General features: G+C 38.1%; 1 protein-coding gene across 4 annotated transcripts in view; it reads right to left on the bottom strand.

Moving 5' to 3' along the window:
• AP2B1 (adaptor related protein complex 2 subunit beta 1) overlaps positions 1-17,306 on the bottom strand; it is a 126,395-nt gene that overhangs the window by 38,468 nt on the left and 70,621 nt on the right. For 3 of the 4 annotated variants that reach the window (XM_015078452.3, XM_015078453.3, XM_053212340.1), the window contains exons 15-17: positions 6,723-6,764; positions 5,716-5,862; positions 3,124-3,269 (exon numbers count right to left, since the gene is read on the bottom strand). In XM_015078452.3, coding sequence (XP_014933938.1) covers positions 3,124-3,269; positions 5,716-5,862; positions 6,723-6,764 — 335 coding nt within the window. The remainder of the gene's footprint in view (positions 1-3,123; positions 3,270-5,715; positions 5,863-6,722; positions 6,765-17,306) is intronic. The other variant, XM_015078454.3, reaches the window with a different exon arrangement.

Below are 17,306 nucleotides of genomic sequence, written 5' to 3'. Positions count from 1 at the left end.
ACTCACGACACTGAGATCAAGACCTGAACTGAGATCAAGAGTCAGACACTCAATCGATGGGACCAGGAGAATGAAAATTAAAATGAGAAATAAATTATATGCAAGTTACTATAAATCCGTAAGAATGGCTAAAATTGGTAAGGATATAGAATAGCTAAAATTCTCACACTTACCATATGACCCTGCAATACCACTGCTAGGTAATTCCCCAGGAAAACTGAAAACATATATCCATCAAAGTCTTGTATATGAAATAGTCAAAGCAACTTTAATCATAAAATATAAAACTGGAAACAACCCTAAATTCCACCAACTGGTAAAAGGTAAACAAATTGTGGTACACTCAATGGATACCACTCAGCAATAAAATGGACAGACTACTGATACATCACAAAGCATTATCCTAAGCAAAAGAAACCAGATGGAGATGACTTCATCACTTATAAAAAATTACAGAAAAAATACAATTACAGTGCTAGGGAGAGTTACAAAGAACAACAGACACCATGGTAAACACAGTAAGAGACATAAAGAATAAAATCACTGCCATCCATGTAGCAATCTTGCCAGAAGATCAAGTCTAAATCTAATCAAGCCTATATATCTGCCTCCAATTTACAGATGTATCAGCAAAACCTAGATTGTGGAAAACTCCATACATAAAAATATGCAATTTCTTCTACAAATAGATTCAAGAAAAAAAGAAGAGAAACCTATAGGTCTGCAGAGACAAGACACAATCAACCAATTGGCATGTATGGGGACCTTATTAGGAACCCTGTTCAGACAAAGCAAACTGTGCAAGAACATTACACCACCATAAAAACCCACTGATTGGATGTTTAATAATATTAAAGAATTTAATGATATAAAGAAAATTTTGGTACGATAATAGCATTCGGGTTATGAATAAAAAAAAGTCATGAAATATATATATATATATATATATATATATATATATATATATATATAATATTTATACAGAAGAAAAAATTAGGAAAAAAGCATTTATAAAAGATAGACAAAAAAGAGTTAATAAAAACATAGTTCTCCAAAAAGGAAAATCTAAACAATGGAACAGTATACAAATTTAAACATATAACCCTAAAAATTTTCTTGAAGTAAAGGACTTGGATGTACACATGGAATAGGCACACCTTATTCCAGGAAAAACTGACAAAGATTGGTTAATATTGGGAATATCCTAATAAAATTATTGGACCTCAAAATTTTGGGCAGCCAGACAAAATGATGTCATCACTTACACACTAACATGGGGAAAAATGAGGCTGGCCATAGACTTTTCCACAGGAACATTCAACGACAAAAGACAAGGGAGTGAAACAAAGAATTTGAGTCAAGGACTTTCAAGGGTAAAGGTCATAGTTTTAACCACAAAAGACTGTCTAATTCACAGGACTGCTGTTTACATGAGCCCCCTTTGAGGAACATACCTCAAGAAAGGACATGTCCTCAAGAAAGGACAACTTAAATAAAAGGACTGGCAGTAAGCACAAATCCAAGCCAAAACAAAGATGGGGATAAAGGTTAAAACAAAAAAAAAGGGGGGGGGGGTAAGTGTGTAGAAAAAAGAAAAATAAGCTCTTGGCCTCATCTCTCATCTGTCATAAATGGACTTCAAAGATGACAAATCAAGTAGTAGAATTTTAAGTATACTTCAGGTACAAAAGTAAATCCAAAGAGAGATAGTACTATTGACATTAGGCAATGTGGGGGGCAGAATAGATACAAGTTACAGTAGGAAATCAAGAGACTATCTTCACAGAAAACAGGGACTAACGGAATTTTATAAAAAAAAAAAAAAAGCAGAACCATCAACAAAGATATAAGGTTTTCTCAATATCAGACTTAAAAAAAAAGCAAACACAAATAGATATGAGTATGAAGATAGGCTATGCAGACTGCCATTATTACAACAAATCTGTCCATCAGCCTTGGCTTTTAACCTGGCCAGCTCCCTGAAAATAGCTGGAAACAGAACTAACCTGAGAAAGTCTTCTCTCTAGACACTTAAGTGATTTCTAATGTGCCAACTTTCAAATCTAGGGTATAGAAGTTATTTCCAAATGCTTAGAAGTAAGTAAGACAGTCGCCGATGCAAGCTGTCATTAACAAATTTTATTAAATCTGCTTTACGGGGTCCAATTACTACTTTGTTAGAAACAAGTTTAAATATCTTGTATTTATGAATCTGCCATCAAAGTCTAGCAGGCAGTTTCCTGAACCACAATATTTAATAATGAACAGTGATGCTTCAGAACTACAGGACATCAATATTTTACATTTTCATGTTCTCTTCCTTATTAAGGCAAAGCAGATTGACATTTTCATGTTCTCTTCCTTATTAAGGCAAAGCAGATTGTCAGCCTATATATTCAGCTAACAGGTATACTATCTTTCAAATATCTTACATAAATCAAAGTATGTTCATTTTTCCCACCAAAATGTGGGATTTGGACAGACATTTGTTTTGTTCACTACTTTAGCACCAGCACCTAGGAATGTCTGGCACATAGATGCTAAACAATTATTTGTTGAATGAATAAATGGATTTCAATTAGAATTTTTTTTTTTTTTTTTTTTTTTTTTGGTAAATGGTTTATTAAAAACATTCTAGTCCTAGAATCCTTTAAGAAGACAGTAAGTTCTGATTTCCTTATTCCATATGAATAAATTTCTCAAGAAAATTCCTCAGGGCTTCCAGAGTTGAAGGTGACAAGTGAACAGACACACAAGAGCCAGCACTCACTCTATACTCAACATTTGCCTACATGAGAGTTTTTTTTTTTAATGTTTATTTATTTTTGAGAGAGAGAGAGAGAGAGAGAGAGTGAGTACGAGCAGGGAAGGGGCAAAAAGAGTGAGATATAGAATCCAAAGCAGGCTCCAGGCTCCAAGCTGTCAGCACAAAGCCTGATGTGGTGCTTGAACCCATGAACCATGAGATCATGACCTGAGCTGGCAGTCAGCTGCTTAACCAACTGAGCCACCCAGGCGCCCTTCTGACATGCATATCTAACGTATTGTTAAATGGAACATTCTCTTGTTGGACACAAGGCACAATGCTGTTTAGTGATTGAGCCAAGGACTCAGACTTCTTACCTATTCTTGTTAAACTGGATTGCAAAATCTGTCATATGCTGCAGAGCTTTGTTGGTGAAGTTCATTTCCATATAGATATGTCCTTGGCGGTGAGTAAATGTTCCAGAAATCTCCAACCCTTTAGCTTTTACTGCAGGCAGCCAGACCTAAAAGACAGTATAAAGCTCAATGGAACCACACAAGATTTATCTTCATGCTCCTTGTTTTGAATATATAAAGATTAAATTAAGATTTCGCTTCTTTAGGAAATTATGGTGATTTTTATACCATAAATATCAAGTTAGATCCAAAAGGCTCCGGATAATGTCATATTTTCTGAATTTTGAGATCCTCAATTAAAGAACCAAACCAAACACACACACACAGTATATGAGTAACCCTGGCTACTTCTCCATTTCTGTTCAACTTGGACATTTTACTGCTTGAGTACTGCTACCAACTGTATAGACAAGGAAAAGAAAAACTCCAATGAGTATAATGTGTTTGGTTTTTTTTATTGGCACTTTTGGTAACAGGCTTAAGAGTGAAGAAACTGAATCTACTAATGAAAACAGTATGTCTGTATCTTTGAAGACTTTTCTTTTAATCATCACCAAAACTATTATCAGTAATCTTAAGGACAAAGACCATGTCTTACGTAGATTTTTAACTCTTGCTATAGCTTCTGGTAAATAGTACTTAGATGTTGTTTAAATAATTTGAATGTCTATCCTTTCTATATAATTCATCCATAACCCACCCCTGGCCCCAGAAACCCCTGGACTGTAAGAGTTAATTAAGAAAAAAAAAAAAAAAAATCAGAAAATTCATGAATTGTTCTGACCACCAAAGACTAAATACCAAAGCATCAGTGGGTAGTGAATAAACTTGGGAACATATTTGGCCACACTAAAGAAATAAAGGAGAAGGAGAAAATAAAACAAAACAACCATAAGATATTTTTCATCTATCAGAGGGTCAAAAATCCTAAAAGTCAATAACCCTTAATGGAGAATATAAGCAACCTGGCACTTTGCATTGTGCTGCTGGGAATGTGATTTGAAGTCTGCTTTTAGAAGGTAAGTTGAGAATACTTATTTTATTTTTTAATGTTTATTTATTTTTTGAGAGAGAGGAGAGAGTGCAAGTGGGGTGGGGCAGAGAGAGAGAGAGAGGGCGAGAGAGAATCCTAAGCAAGCTCCACTGTCAAAACAGAGCTGGACAGGGCTCATCCCCACAAACTGTGAGATCATGACCTAAGCTGAAATCAAGAGTCAGATGCTCAATTGACTGAGCCAACCAGGCACCCCAGAGAATGTCTATTTTAATAGTTATATATATACCACACTATACATACACAAAGATGTTTGCTGCAGTGCTATAATGACAAAGAAAGAGGGAGGAGTGTGGTGGGACTAAGGGAATAACCTGTATGTCCATCAACAGGGGAATGATTAAATAAGTTGTGGTACATCAATACAGTGGATACAGACATTCAAAAGAATACAGCAGAGAAAAAACAAGATGGAAAACAGTATATTCCATTGACATTAGTACTGTTAAAGGACACAGACATAGGTATATGTTCTTATAGAACACACAAAAGTTAATAGGGGCTATCTACGAGAAAGTGGGGGCAGAAAGACTTAATTTTCCATCTGTTATTTCCGCATTATTTACATTTGTCATTTGTATGTATTACTTTAATATTAGTAAAAAAATGCATTAGATAATCTTTTAATCAACAATGAAAAGTCTATGGGATAATATCCAACACAGAAACCTCACAACAAAGCTACTGTATTGTGCCAAAACATTACGGTTCAGTTTTAAATCCTATTTTTGGCTTCTCTCTTCAGCTGCTGTGTAGATCAAGTTATGACCCCTGGAATGGACAACTGGTCTATATTTCTGTAGCAGGGATCCTCCACAAGTCAGGTGAGCAGGTAGAGAATTTAGGAAACAGACAGGCAGGTTGTCCCTCAGAAAGGCAATTACAAGAGACTGAGCCTAGCTGGATGGTACTTCACCAAAGGGTGAAGTAAGCTTCACTTACAGTGAGTTTCTCTTTTTGAATTTCAGTCTGAGCATGACATTAAGCAAGGCTGAGACTAGAAAAGCACCAATGACAGAAACCCAAATCAGCACTCTAAAAAGGTACACTAAAACCCAGGAAGGCTGCATGTGAGCAACAAAAGTGTAGTAGAATCCATCTGTAATACCAACTGAAACAGGGAATGGAAAGGATGACAAGTAAAAACGTTACCCCTCTAGTGTATATGTACCCCTCTAGTGTATTCTACCCTCCCTGACCCTGCTGTTGCATTGTTAACTGGATTTATACTAGACTGACATCAGCGTTGACAAACCAGACAACATTTCTATACAAGAACAAAACACAAATATTCAATACTTCTAATTTTAAGTCTAATTACAAAAATGGTTAATGAGGATGCTACAGTGCTTCTTATTGCCAAATTTTAGACCACTTTTTATCTTCCTCTTAAATCCTCTAGGACAAGGGCCCAAACTTCGGATTTATTATCAGTGGAAGTAACAAAAAATGCCAAGTTATTCAGGTCTTGTTCATTACGAAAGTATTGCTTTACTTACAGCCTTAGGAGCCACATATCCACCAGGTGCCATGCCTATCCCTGTGGAGAGTTCAAACAGGTCATTCAAACCACTGCTGACCACAGCAGGAGTAGGTGAAGGAGCGAAGGTTGCAGGCACTGATGATGGGATGAACGACTGTCCCACCTGCAGGGAAAAAGGGATGGGGCAGGGGGGACCAGGAAGAACACATTAATAGCCCTTAACCTGTTGCTCTATATTTTAGTAGTATTGATAAAACAATAAGAATACATCATAATTATAATATTCTTAGGAGCTGAATTAGTATATTCTTTATCCTTTTAATCATCACAGTTATTTTTTCATCACTGATGATATACAAACACTCTTTAGAAGTTCTATCAAGAGAGACTAAAACAGTAGGATCAGGAACAGAGTGATCCAAGATCTTTTCTGTTTGTTTCCAATTTTAGCTTCCATGATTCTGTGCAAAAGGCCTACAGGCACCCTAACGAAGGGGGAGGCTATTTCTATAGAAAGAAGAAGCATTCAACTTAGAAAGCAGTTCTAGTTCCACTTGGGTGCAGACAAGTCTTACTTTCCCATTTAGGCATAAATATCTGGTAGGAAACTCTCCTGGGGGGGAGATGGATATTCATACCCCCAAACTCAGTCACTTACGAGGAGAGTCTCCCTCTGAGTCCAGCTGACTCTCTCAAGTTCTTTGTAGATGACGCTAAAGAGTAAGAACATTCTCTAGTCAAGATGGCAGGTTCCATTTCCTTTAGCTCTTTAATGTCAGGAAGACAAAGACCTCTGTAGACACCAGAGCGCCAATCCCTAAAGATGTCCCTACACCACATGTGGTGTACACCTCCGAAGATTCCAAGTAACCCTATGCCACTTTCTACTCTTCATATGCTTCTACAGAGGTTCTGGTGTACAATGCTAGATAGCAACGGTGGCTGGCCTGAGAATGTGTGCATAGGAAAGGCATCAAACAGGGGGCAGCGCATCCCATGGTGAAAAAAACGGATGGCACTTACTGCCGGACTTCCTCCAATGCCCCCGCCAAGGTCACTGCCAAGCTGAAAGAGAGAAGGAGAGAGAGGAGAGAGAGGTAGAGTTCATTTAGCTAAGTACTAGATGCCCATTTAGAATCTGTAAATAGTTCTACCAAGTTGCTAGGAATACATGCTATTCAACTTGACTCCCAAAGCCTAAAGAAATTCTAGATTGCAAAGAAAATATGTCCTAGGGGAACCGAGTAGTGGCATTGACAGTGTGTGGGAGTTCTGAGAAAACTTGGAAAGAAGATGGAGCTGGGACATCTCAGCGATGTTTCAGATCCAATCTTCCCACTGGGGTACATAGGCACAAACCGAAACAGGACTTAAAGAATTTACATATTCCAAGAAGCTCTATCTCCAAGGAGTAATGTTTTGAATGTGTTTTATTTTTTCCTTAAAAGGAAATTTAAGGGAGAAAAAAAAAGAAAAGCAAAGAAAAACTAAAATGTGCTTTGATCTATAAAACCTGCTGTTCCACTGAGAAAGTGGGAACCAAACCAGTATTGAGCAATTTCAAGCTTCAAAAATTATAGGTGGAACAAGAGTGATTTTTAGAGTTTAGAACTTTCCTAAGAAAGAAAACAGCTGGGAGAGGAAGATATCCTATCTGGGGAGGAAGTAGGAAGGCATGCAATGCTTCAAATCTCTTTCACAGTTGACACTACTAAGGAGAAATGCTGTGAGTTATTTGGAGATCATTTAAAAGGATGCTAACTATTGGAGAATTAGATGGACTTAATTAGCTAGGTGACAGGAAAATAATTCCACATGGTCTTAATCTGGCCTTTTCTCCCCTCAGGGCTCTGATATAATTCACCCTGAAGTCAGTCTTCCACGACAAAAGCATTAAAGAAGAACAGAAGCTGAAAATAGCTGGCATGAAGAAACACACACGCACACACACGCACACACACCAGCGCTGTTTAAAAAGCAAACACCACCTTTTTTGGCTACGGTTCCACATTTGCCTCTTCCCTAGTTCTCATTGTACATTTGAAGTTCTTCTCTGAATCACCAAATGCCTTGTCTACTCTACAAAACACTGTTTCCTTTATTATCTGTCATTTAGTGGTAGAAACTTGGAAATCTTTGTGTGTGGTTATGTTAAAAAACAAAACTGTACTGGTTTTCAGGATTTGAGAAAGAGTATTTATCTTCGCAGTGAAAAAATACATGAAACAGTGTTGCCAAAATCTAAAAAATACTCTACATTCAAAAACATGGAGACATACGACAAAATTCTGTTTCTACCGTGACAGAAAAGGCAGGTGCTTCAGAACTAGCATTACTAAGCATCCTCTGCACTAAGTTACAGAGCACTCCAAACCTCAAAGAGCCATTTCTAGAACCTGGTTCCTGAAAATTACTTAATGGTTGAATACAAGCCAAAAATTAACATGTGTAAATAAATAAAAAGGCCACCACAACTAAGAATTCAAATAACTGGGAAAGTCTAAAGTAAAGAGAAAAGATATTACACACCTGCTTTCTCCCTGGTTCTGGAATAGCACACATCTGTAGCATGACATCTGAAAACCACCTTTTATTCAAACAAACACTCCTATAATGTCAACCGGATACAAGGCACTATGGGAATGTAAAGATGCCAGGCAGTGAGGGGAATACATAGATGAATAAAACCCAGACGTTGCAAACTGGCAGGAGAAATAGAACATGAATGCAAAACCATACGGAATATACTAAAGCAAAAAAGATAAGTACTGAAGGGAAGAGCCTCCTTTTGGCTGAAGGATAATGAAAAGCTTCAAAGAGGTGGTAATGTGGGATTATGAAAAGCAAAAATGGGGGAGGTTATTTCCCAAATAGCATGAACAAAGGCTGAAAGAGCATGAATAATAGTAGGATCAAAAAGAATGAGTAGTCCAATTAGACTGAGCACAAGGTAGATATGTGTATATGAAAAAACAAAACAAAACAAAACAAAACAAAAAAACAGCCACAGAAAATAAGTTTGCAAAGGCAGGCTGATTACAGGAGGTTTATGGAATAAGATATAAACTTTTTCAAGAGTACTTCAATTGGGTTCTATCAACTATGGCTTTCAACCTTAGATACACAATTCAGTCAACCACCTGTGTGTATATAGTGGGGAGGCATTTAAAAAAACACCATGCCCGAGTTTCACCCCCCAAGGTAGTGATTTAATTGTGCTGGGGTGGAGCCTGGGCATCAGAATTTTGAAAGGCTCTCCTAGTGATTCTAATGTATAGACAAGGTTGAAAACCAATGCCTTAAAGAATTAACTAATATTTGGAATCAGAAAAGATTGATCCGTTCAAAATTACTTTGGAGCTAACTCCTGAATAAAAAGAAAGTTACACCTTGAGCAGAAAGGAAAAAAACTCTTAATAAGGATGGGATGGATGTACAATGTCTCATTTGTCCTGCTGCTTTGATCTGGTTTGACTTTCTGATGGGCTTATTATCCCTTCTTCCCCTCAACCATTCTCCTCCCCTCTGGCCAGGTGTACAATCCAAGCTTAAAAGAGCGAATTCTTTACGGACCTGGTTGGCACTTGGCAAGGAAGAAACCACACACTGGAAGAGAAACAGTGGTTTTATCCAATATGCTAAATTCAATAAAAGACATTGATAAAAGGCACTCACTGGTGGTATTATTTCCAAAGGAAATAAAGCCCATTTACAGCCCTTATTTTCTTAGATTTCATTCTTATTATCTTTGAGTGTTATATGAACATTATCTTAGCCAGATAAGATCTGAATGTACTCTCCCCACCACACTGCTTGTCAGTTTTATTCAAAACCATTAAAGAAACTGAAAAGCAATTCCAATACTCCCATGTTTATGTTCAATATATCAGATACAACACAGCTTCAACCCAGAATCAGGAAATCTGATCTTAAGAGACAGGACCCAAAGGGTATCAAGAGACACATAGCCAAATATGTAAAGGTTCACCTAACAGTACTGTTATGTCCAGAGAGCAAAGGGAAAGGATAGCTTCAATACATTTTCTTTTTTTTTTTTTTTTTAATGTTTATTTATTTTTGAGAGAGAGAGACAGAGCATGAACAGGGGAGAGAGGGAGACACAGAATCTGAAATGGGCTCCAGGCTCTGAGCTGTCAGCACAGAGCCCGACGCGGGGCTCGAACTCACAGACTGTGAGATCATGACCTGAGCTGAAGTCGGACGCTTAACCGACTGAGCCACCCAGGCGCCCCACTTCAATACGTTTTCTGACTAGCAAAACTGTAACCTACTCAGACTTTATTCAGCATCTTTCCTTTTGACTGAAAAAGTTCCTAGGGGAGGTTATCATCCTCTTCTTGGAAAACATGACAAAGGTGATAGCACAGTCATGGTCAGGAGTGACTAATAAAGAGATGTCAGCAAGGATGGGAGCCAATTACCCAGTGAGTGGCCTCTCGTCTACAGTGACAAGCAGGATGATTGCAAATATTAAGAAAAAGAAGCTGGAAAACTGAATAAAACTCAGAAAAGTTCTCATGTTGGCCTCAACTAGCCATCAACTATTTCAGTTCAGTTGTTGGTATTATCTGGAGCCAGACTAGATTCATCTTAGTCCAGCTATACTTATCAGGTAGGGTACAAAATCAGCCAAACTAGGACTTGTAAAAATTTAGTAATATCTGTTATCCAGTGAGCTGGTGGGAGCTGAGTGAAAAGGGTTAGGTGTGCAGGGCATGGCTTTAATCCCCATCTCAGGTGTCTAGATACTGTGTTTTAAGTGTCTCTTGGAGCTAACCACTTCCCACAGTTCCCAGAATTGTCTTACTACAGCTGCCATTTTCTCCATGAAGGAAATAATGCCAGCTAAACCAGGATAGATGAAGATGAAGAAAGGAGAAGTGCCAATGTTGGCAAAACAATATTTCAAATGTTGAAAAGTGAGAATTTTCTGAAAGGTCTGAAGCTGATACCCAAGTCCAAATGGTGGTATGGTTAGTGAACCAAGCCACAGTGGTTTGGTTCCCCCCGTCCCCCATCTAAATCATAGTTGGCAGTAGTCATTAAATGGCACTGAAAATAATATTAACATTTGGCCACTGCTAATACTGGCCACTTTACCATCCCTGAAGTAGTGCTGAACTGGGCTCAGTTCATGCTGAACTATATAATAATGTATCCTTGCAATGTTAACTGGATGGAAAGCAATGAGTTCATGGTGATTTACTGTAACTTATGGGTTAAAGGGATTTCAGCATTGTTACATGATCTCTGCAACAGAACCAGGTTGACCAAAAGTTTTAGCTGAGTCTGCCCACAACTCTAGTTCAGCTAGATACCAAAAGAAAACACCCTCATCCAATGGCAAAATGCTAAATAGCAGAAATACAGAGGGAGAACTCAGGACTAAGGTTCTAAAGGCAACAAGTCTACCCGACTCCAAGAAAAGAAAAGAAGTCTTTTTATAAAAGGGTTATCAGGGGCCCCTGGGTGACTTGAGTGTCTGACTTTGGCTCAGGTCATGATCTCATGGTTCATGGGTTCAAGCCCCGCATCGGGCTCTGTGCTAACAACTAGGAGCCTGGAGCCTGCTTCTGATTCTGTCTCCCTCTCTCTCTGCCCCTTCCCTGCTCATACTTTGTCTCTGTCTCTCAAAAATAAATAAATATTAAAAAAAAAAAAAAAGGTTATCAGCTGAGATGGCCACCAAGTAGACAAAAGAAAGAAAGAAAGAAAGAAAGAAAGAAAGAAAGAAAGAAAGAAAGAAAGAAAGAAAGAAAGAAAGAAAAAGTTCCACAAATAATGATCACAATGGCCAATCTTGGTTAGCTCCTTTCAGGTACGTGTATCTGGCCAGTCCAAAATATACTGACCTCTTCTAAACCTGTGGTGCTGAGCGTCTCGAGACATTCTCTTAATTAGAAGTGCAGATCTTAAGCTCACAAATTTCTTTGCTTCTGTCTAGAGTTATTATTACCTTTTTCATTTAATGCTTTTCAGAACTGATTTAATTAAAGGGAGTCTAAAGGAATGCTTACTGATAGCTCTGTTATTATTAAGGAGTCAAAATAGAATGATGTAAAAATAGCATACAGTGATTTCCATCACAAATAATAAAATTTGTACCAAAATCCTATTGGTGTTAAAAACATTAGTCTATGTTTTTCCTATTAGGGTTTTAGATTTTAGAAGGCACACAACATCTCCTAGGTAAAAGTAGGTAAAAGTGTAATTTTCAGCTGTTTGGCTGCAAATATTAATTTGATCTTCAAAAAGCTATTCAGAAAAGTATCATAAAATACAACTAAAACTGGTGAAAAGGATCCGTAACCATGCAAAAGCTATTAAACAAACTGACAGCTAAGAATGGACCAAATGTGAAATAGTGAAAATTAGTTGAGATCCCACAAAATCATCAGATGACTCTTTAGCTTGACAGAAAAAAAGGGCTTTGATTATCAACAGCAAAGTAGGGGGATGTAACAGAACACTTCCTGAGGTGGGACAAGGAACAGAATGTGTCACTAGCAGTCTCTTAGCTCCAACAGAACCCAATGAGGAGTATAGTAAAACTCCACAGGAAAGCTCTTCCTCCTGTCTCATTTTCCTTTGCCGTCCTTACTACCTGCCTATAGAGTTGTTTGTCATCTCTCTTCCCCACACCGGAACGTATGCTTGCAAGGGCTAGACACAACTATGTTCCCAGTACATAGAATGAAGTCTGATACAGAATCAGCACTCAAATATTTATTCAGGGAATGAATGTTCTACTAACCATATAAACAGGAATACTAGCAATATTACTTCTTGGGAGGACAATTTTGAAATGAATCATTTTATTGGAGAAAATTATCACAAAATGGACAGAAGCCTGACAAAATTGTTTCATCAACTGTCCTAGAGCATCCTATCGGCATCGACATTTCTGACACACAGGAACAGAACCAATTAGGGAAAAAAAGGACCCAGTCCCCATCCTAAGGCCAAAGTCCTTTCTAGAGAGGAAGTGTATTATTGTCGGAGCAGTTCTGACAGCAAGTTTTCAGCAGAATGCCCTGTGCATCATTTATTTGCTTTGATAGCACTAGTGGTTTATATCACAGTTCACTGGCAAAGAGATGATAAGACAGCATTTTGTGGCTCTGCTTACAAAGAGGGTAAGATGAACAATCTTGTTCCTTTTGCTGCAAAACAGATGTATGAACTTATTTGGTCCCTGTTTTCACAAATGAATACACTTCTACAGTCTTTCTCAAGCTTTCATGTGCCTCCTAGTGGCACGCTAGCCCAAACTCAACACCTGGGATGTACAGCGAGAAGAGGCATAGGGCAAACAAGCCTTGTGTTTTATCTTAAACATTCATGCAATTTTACAGTCTAAGCCTTTACACAGCGGTGTTTAGTCTGTGTTTATACTCCTTACCATCAAATAAGAATGACACTGCAAGACGATGAGCCAAGTTTATTCTGCAGCTATAAATGCATCTGCACTCTGCTGAGTACTCCATAGACCGTGTACTCCAGTTTGAAAAGTACCAAAGTTAGATGAGACCACTCTATTTTAGAAGATGACAACAAACTAGAAGAATCACAGGATAGTCTTGGGTTCAAATCTTGACTCTGAGACTTACTTGCTATGACACCTTCAGTTTTCTATAAAATGGGGTTCAATACCAATTTCCTTGCAGAGTTATTCTGAGGTTTAGAAATTATAAGAGTTGCAGCACAGGAAACCAGAACAGAAATAGGAACTCAGTATTGAGTAATTATTCCCCCAAATTGCCTGAGGCCAGCCTTGGTCAAATCTACACATTGATAAAAAGACAGTGGGGTTGGGGCGCCTGGGTGGCTCAGTTGGTTAGGTGTCCGACTTCAGCCCAGGGCATGATCCCTTACTTTGTGGGTTCAAGCCCCGTGTCGGACTCTGTGCTGACAGCTCTGAGCCTGGAGCCTGCTTCAGATAGATTCTGTGTCGACCTCTCTCTCTGACCCTCCCCTGCTTGCACTCTGTCTCTCTGTCTCCCCAAAATAAATAAATATTAAAAAAAAAAAAAAAAGACAATGGGGTTACAGAAGCCACACTGAAGATTTACCAGGCAAAACTGGGCTATAATTCAAAAACCTCTCTCCACAACAGCACCAACTCTAAAACTTAAGCTCTTTAATCACTGCAAATATTTTCCAGAGGAAGAAATAGGAAGATGCAAAGCTAGTATGTAGTGGTTTAGTCCTGTGGGCTAAAAAAAACCTAAAATTATCACTAAAATAGTTCCCGACTTAAAATTTCTGAAAGGTAAAAATAAAAGAAAGGGTGGGAGGGCACACTTATCATGGTGAGCACCGAGGAATGTAGAGAATTGCTGAGTCACTCTATTGTACACCTGACACTGATATAACGCTGCATGTTAATTATACTGGAAAAAAAACAACAACATAGAGTGGGAGGATTTGAAAAACATACACTGGAGTTAGGAAAAGGCCATTTCTCCTCTATCCCACAATACTCCAGCTGGGCACACTGAAAGGACATTTCTCTGGCAGGAAAACCTTTGTCAGCAAAGAGAAAGGGCACTCTGGATAATGCTTCCTTTCCGTTCTTCATGTACAATAGCGCTATTTATCTAAATAGAATAGTGCACGGCACCTTGGATGAATAAAAGGCTATAATTTAGCCAAGGTCTATGCTGACAGCCTGAAAGTAAAGGCAACAACAACAAAAATCAAGATTCAATTATTATTACTTTAGTGATCTCATAGATGTCAGACCTATCAGCGAATGCTGTACGTTTATAACACGTATGCAGGAGTTATGAGCATGGGCGTCAGGTCACCTCCCACACTACACCAAACCAAGATTTGGACTGTCAGAAAAATCACACTACCCAGAATGAGCACTTTCTTAGGTTTTGTATTAGAGGCACCAAAAGACCCATACACGATTTCTGAAACTAAGAAACAAAGACTCAAGTAACTACTTTTGTAAGCCTACATTTAGATAGTATACTATCCTGCTTTACATCAACTATGGAAGTTTCAATACAATTCATCCAACACCAAGGTGATAGTTAAGTTGATATTAACGGAAGGAGGAAACTATCTGCAGAGTTCAAGCAAAAGAGAATATGCTAAGGCAGGCAGAAACTAAAATGGGGTTATTTCAGTAAGGAGACAGAAAAGAGTATGGAGGAAATCCACTTTGACTCGAGTCCGATGATGAAAAAGCATTCCATTTTTTAAATCTGCAGCTCTGCCTAAATCAATGATTTTCAAAGATGCCTGCCTCCTAAATAAGTAAGTAAGTAAATAAATAAATAAATAAATATCAACTAGGAGACATGGGGTGTGTGTGTGTTTTGAATGTTTCTTTTTGAGAGAGAGAGCGAGGGCAAGCTGGGGAAGGGCGGGGGTGGCTGTGGGGGGGACAAAGGATCCAAAGTGAGCTCTGCGCTGACAGCAGCGAGCCCAACGTGGGGCCTGAACTCATGAATTGCAAGATCATGACCTAAGCTGAAGTTGGATGCTCAACCGACACCCTGGCACCCCTGTGTATTTTCTCTACATCAGAACAATATCCCCACTCACTCTTTTTTCAGTTTAAAAATCACAGCTGTTAGAAGTCACTGTTATTGATGGAAGAAGGCTGAAGTCTTCAGGTGTTATGGCAAATAAGAATAACAACAATGATAAACAGATAAATATTTCCTTAACAACAATTCTAGAAAAAGCCTCTATTCCCTAAATCTCAAAATTTTATAAACACGATAATGAAAGAAGGTAAAACAAGATCTAATGGGAGGATCACAAGAATATGAAAAGAGAAGAACATTCTCTAGTGAATATCAAGTTATAAGACAGAAGGACAGAAAAATGGGAGACAATCCAAAATACAAAAACAATTTCCAGTCTCCAATTATGCAAAGTGAGTAAAAGTAAAAAGAATGTTGGGAGTGAATAACTAAATCTAAATTAATCAAATTCAACTCCTGGCCAATTTCTGGTAGGCTTGACCACCTAATTGCAAATCACAACAGAAAAATGTCATGGGGGGAAGGAACAGAGGTAAAGTCAGAGAGGTCTGTTTTTGTAGGAGGTACTGAAGAGGCCCACCAGAATATAAATCTTCTATCAAAACCACTGTCTTGGCTTAGAGATCAATTTTAACATCTCTACCTAACTCCATTTGCAACTTCCTTTGGCTCAATGTTCTGAACCTTGGATACAAAATTAAAATAACTTGGGCATGTTTCCAAAATTACCAATGTCTAGGTCCTAACTCCCAGAAATTCTCCTTAATTACTCTAGAATTGAGCCCAAAGACTGATAGTATTTTTTTAATATGGTACTAATGTGGGATTAATGCAGGTGGAGTTGAGAACCCCAAAGCTAAATGAAAGGTTAGTAACTGTCATGCTTCATAAGCAGCACAGCACTGACCCCTATGGGTAGGGTTCTATTAGTCAGCAATGATAAAAGCGGCAGAAACACTGTAGAGGCCTTGCTGACTAAGGTAACAAGAGCTGCTTGCCATGTGAACACATAACTCTAACCTAGGCCTAATTTTACACTGGGTCAAATTCTACCACTCCTAGCAACACTATTTGTCCGACACAGTAAAAGAAGGTCCTTTAAGAAGTTAATTTCAAGAGTTTCTCTCCCTCAATTTGGGGCAGAGTTCTCGAGAAGCCCTCTTTCCAGGAGTGTGTTTACTAATAAAGTCAAGAGCAAGAGGCATCTGGGTTTACCAACAGCTGTGGTTCAAGCACCAAACTGAAGTGGTTCAAAGTGGTTACAGAAATTCTATGGCTTCACTATTTAAAATCTGACTCATGGACCAGGGAGTGTGTTACAAATGCAGACTTCTAGGTCTTACCCCAGACCAACTAAATCGGAATCTACCTTATACAAGATCTCTAGGAGATTTATAAGATTTATACAGATTTACATTATAGTTTGAGAAGCATTACCATAAGGAAAAGATTCATTCAAGAAACAGATCTATACAGATTAAGTAAAAACTCTGAGGACTATTTTCCCTTTAAATTAGATAATTTACACAAGAACAATAAAGCATTTAAAAAATATCATGGCATAGGCTGTCTTGGAAATTCATCTTCCACACAGCTGGGTTTAGGCCTTCTTTGTGATAGTCTCTTAAAAGGATATTAATTCTCTAAGTGAATACATATTAACCCCATACAAAGCAAAACTTTTACTCCTTAATTTCTGAGATAAATTTATATTACAGAATAAGTTGAAAACCACATGACTTTCTAGGGCTATAACACCAAGTATATACCATTTTGAATATTGAAGTCAGCAAGAGGTAAAATAATAGAGTTACACAGGAACATGACTGGGCCTACATAGCAAAGGCTATGGATTTACAAATCCAAATGGAGAAACATACTCCCCACCCCCAAAAGAACATCCTTTACCAAGAAAAAAAAAAAAAAGGCCCATGTGTGACTTCAGCTACTACAACCTAAAAAATGCAACATTTTTTCTATTTGAAGTAATACTTGTGGATAGCTAAGCAAAATATAAGGAGAAAACTCACTGGCATTAAGGGCCAGCAACTGCTAATATAAGCCACATGTCTGTGGCTTA

Source organism: Acinonyx jubatus, chromosome E1 (genome assembly GCF_027475565.1).
Source record: "Acinonyx jubatus isolate Ajub_Pintada_27869175 chromosome E1, VMU_Ajub_asm_v1.0, whole genome shotgun sequence".
Taxonomy (NCBI): Eukaryota; Metazoa; Chordata; class Mammalia; order Carnivora; family Felidae; genus Acinonyx; species Acinonyx jubatus.
This window is presented reverse-complemented; position numbering and strand designations above follow the sequence as displayed.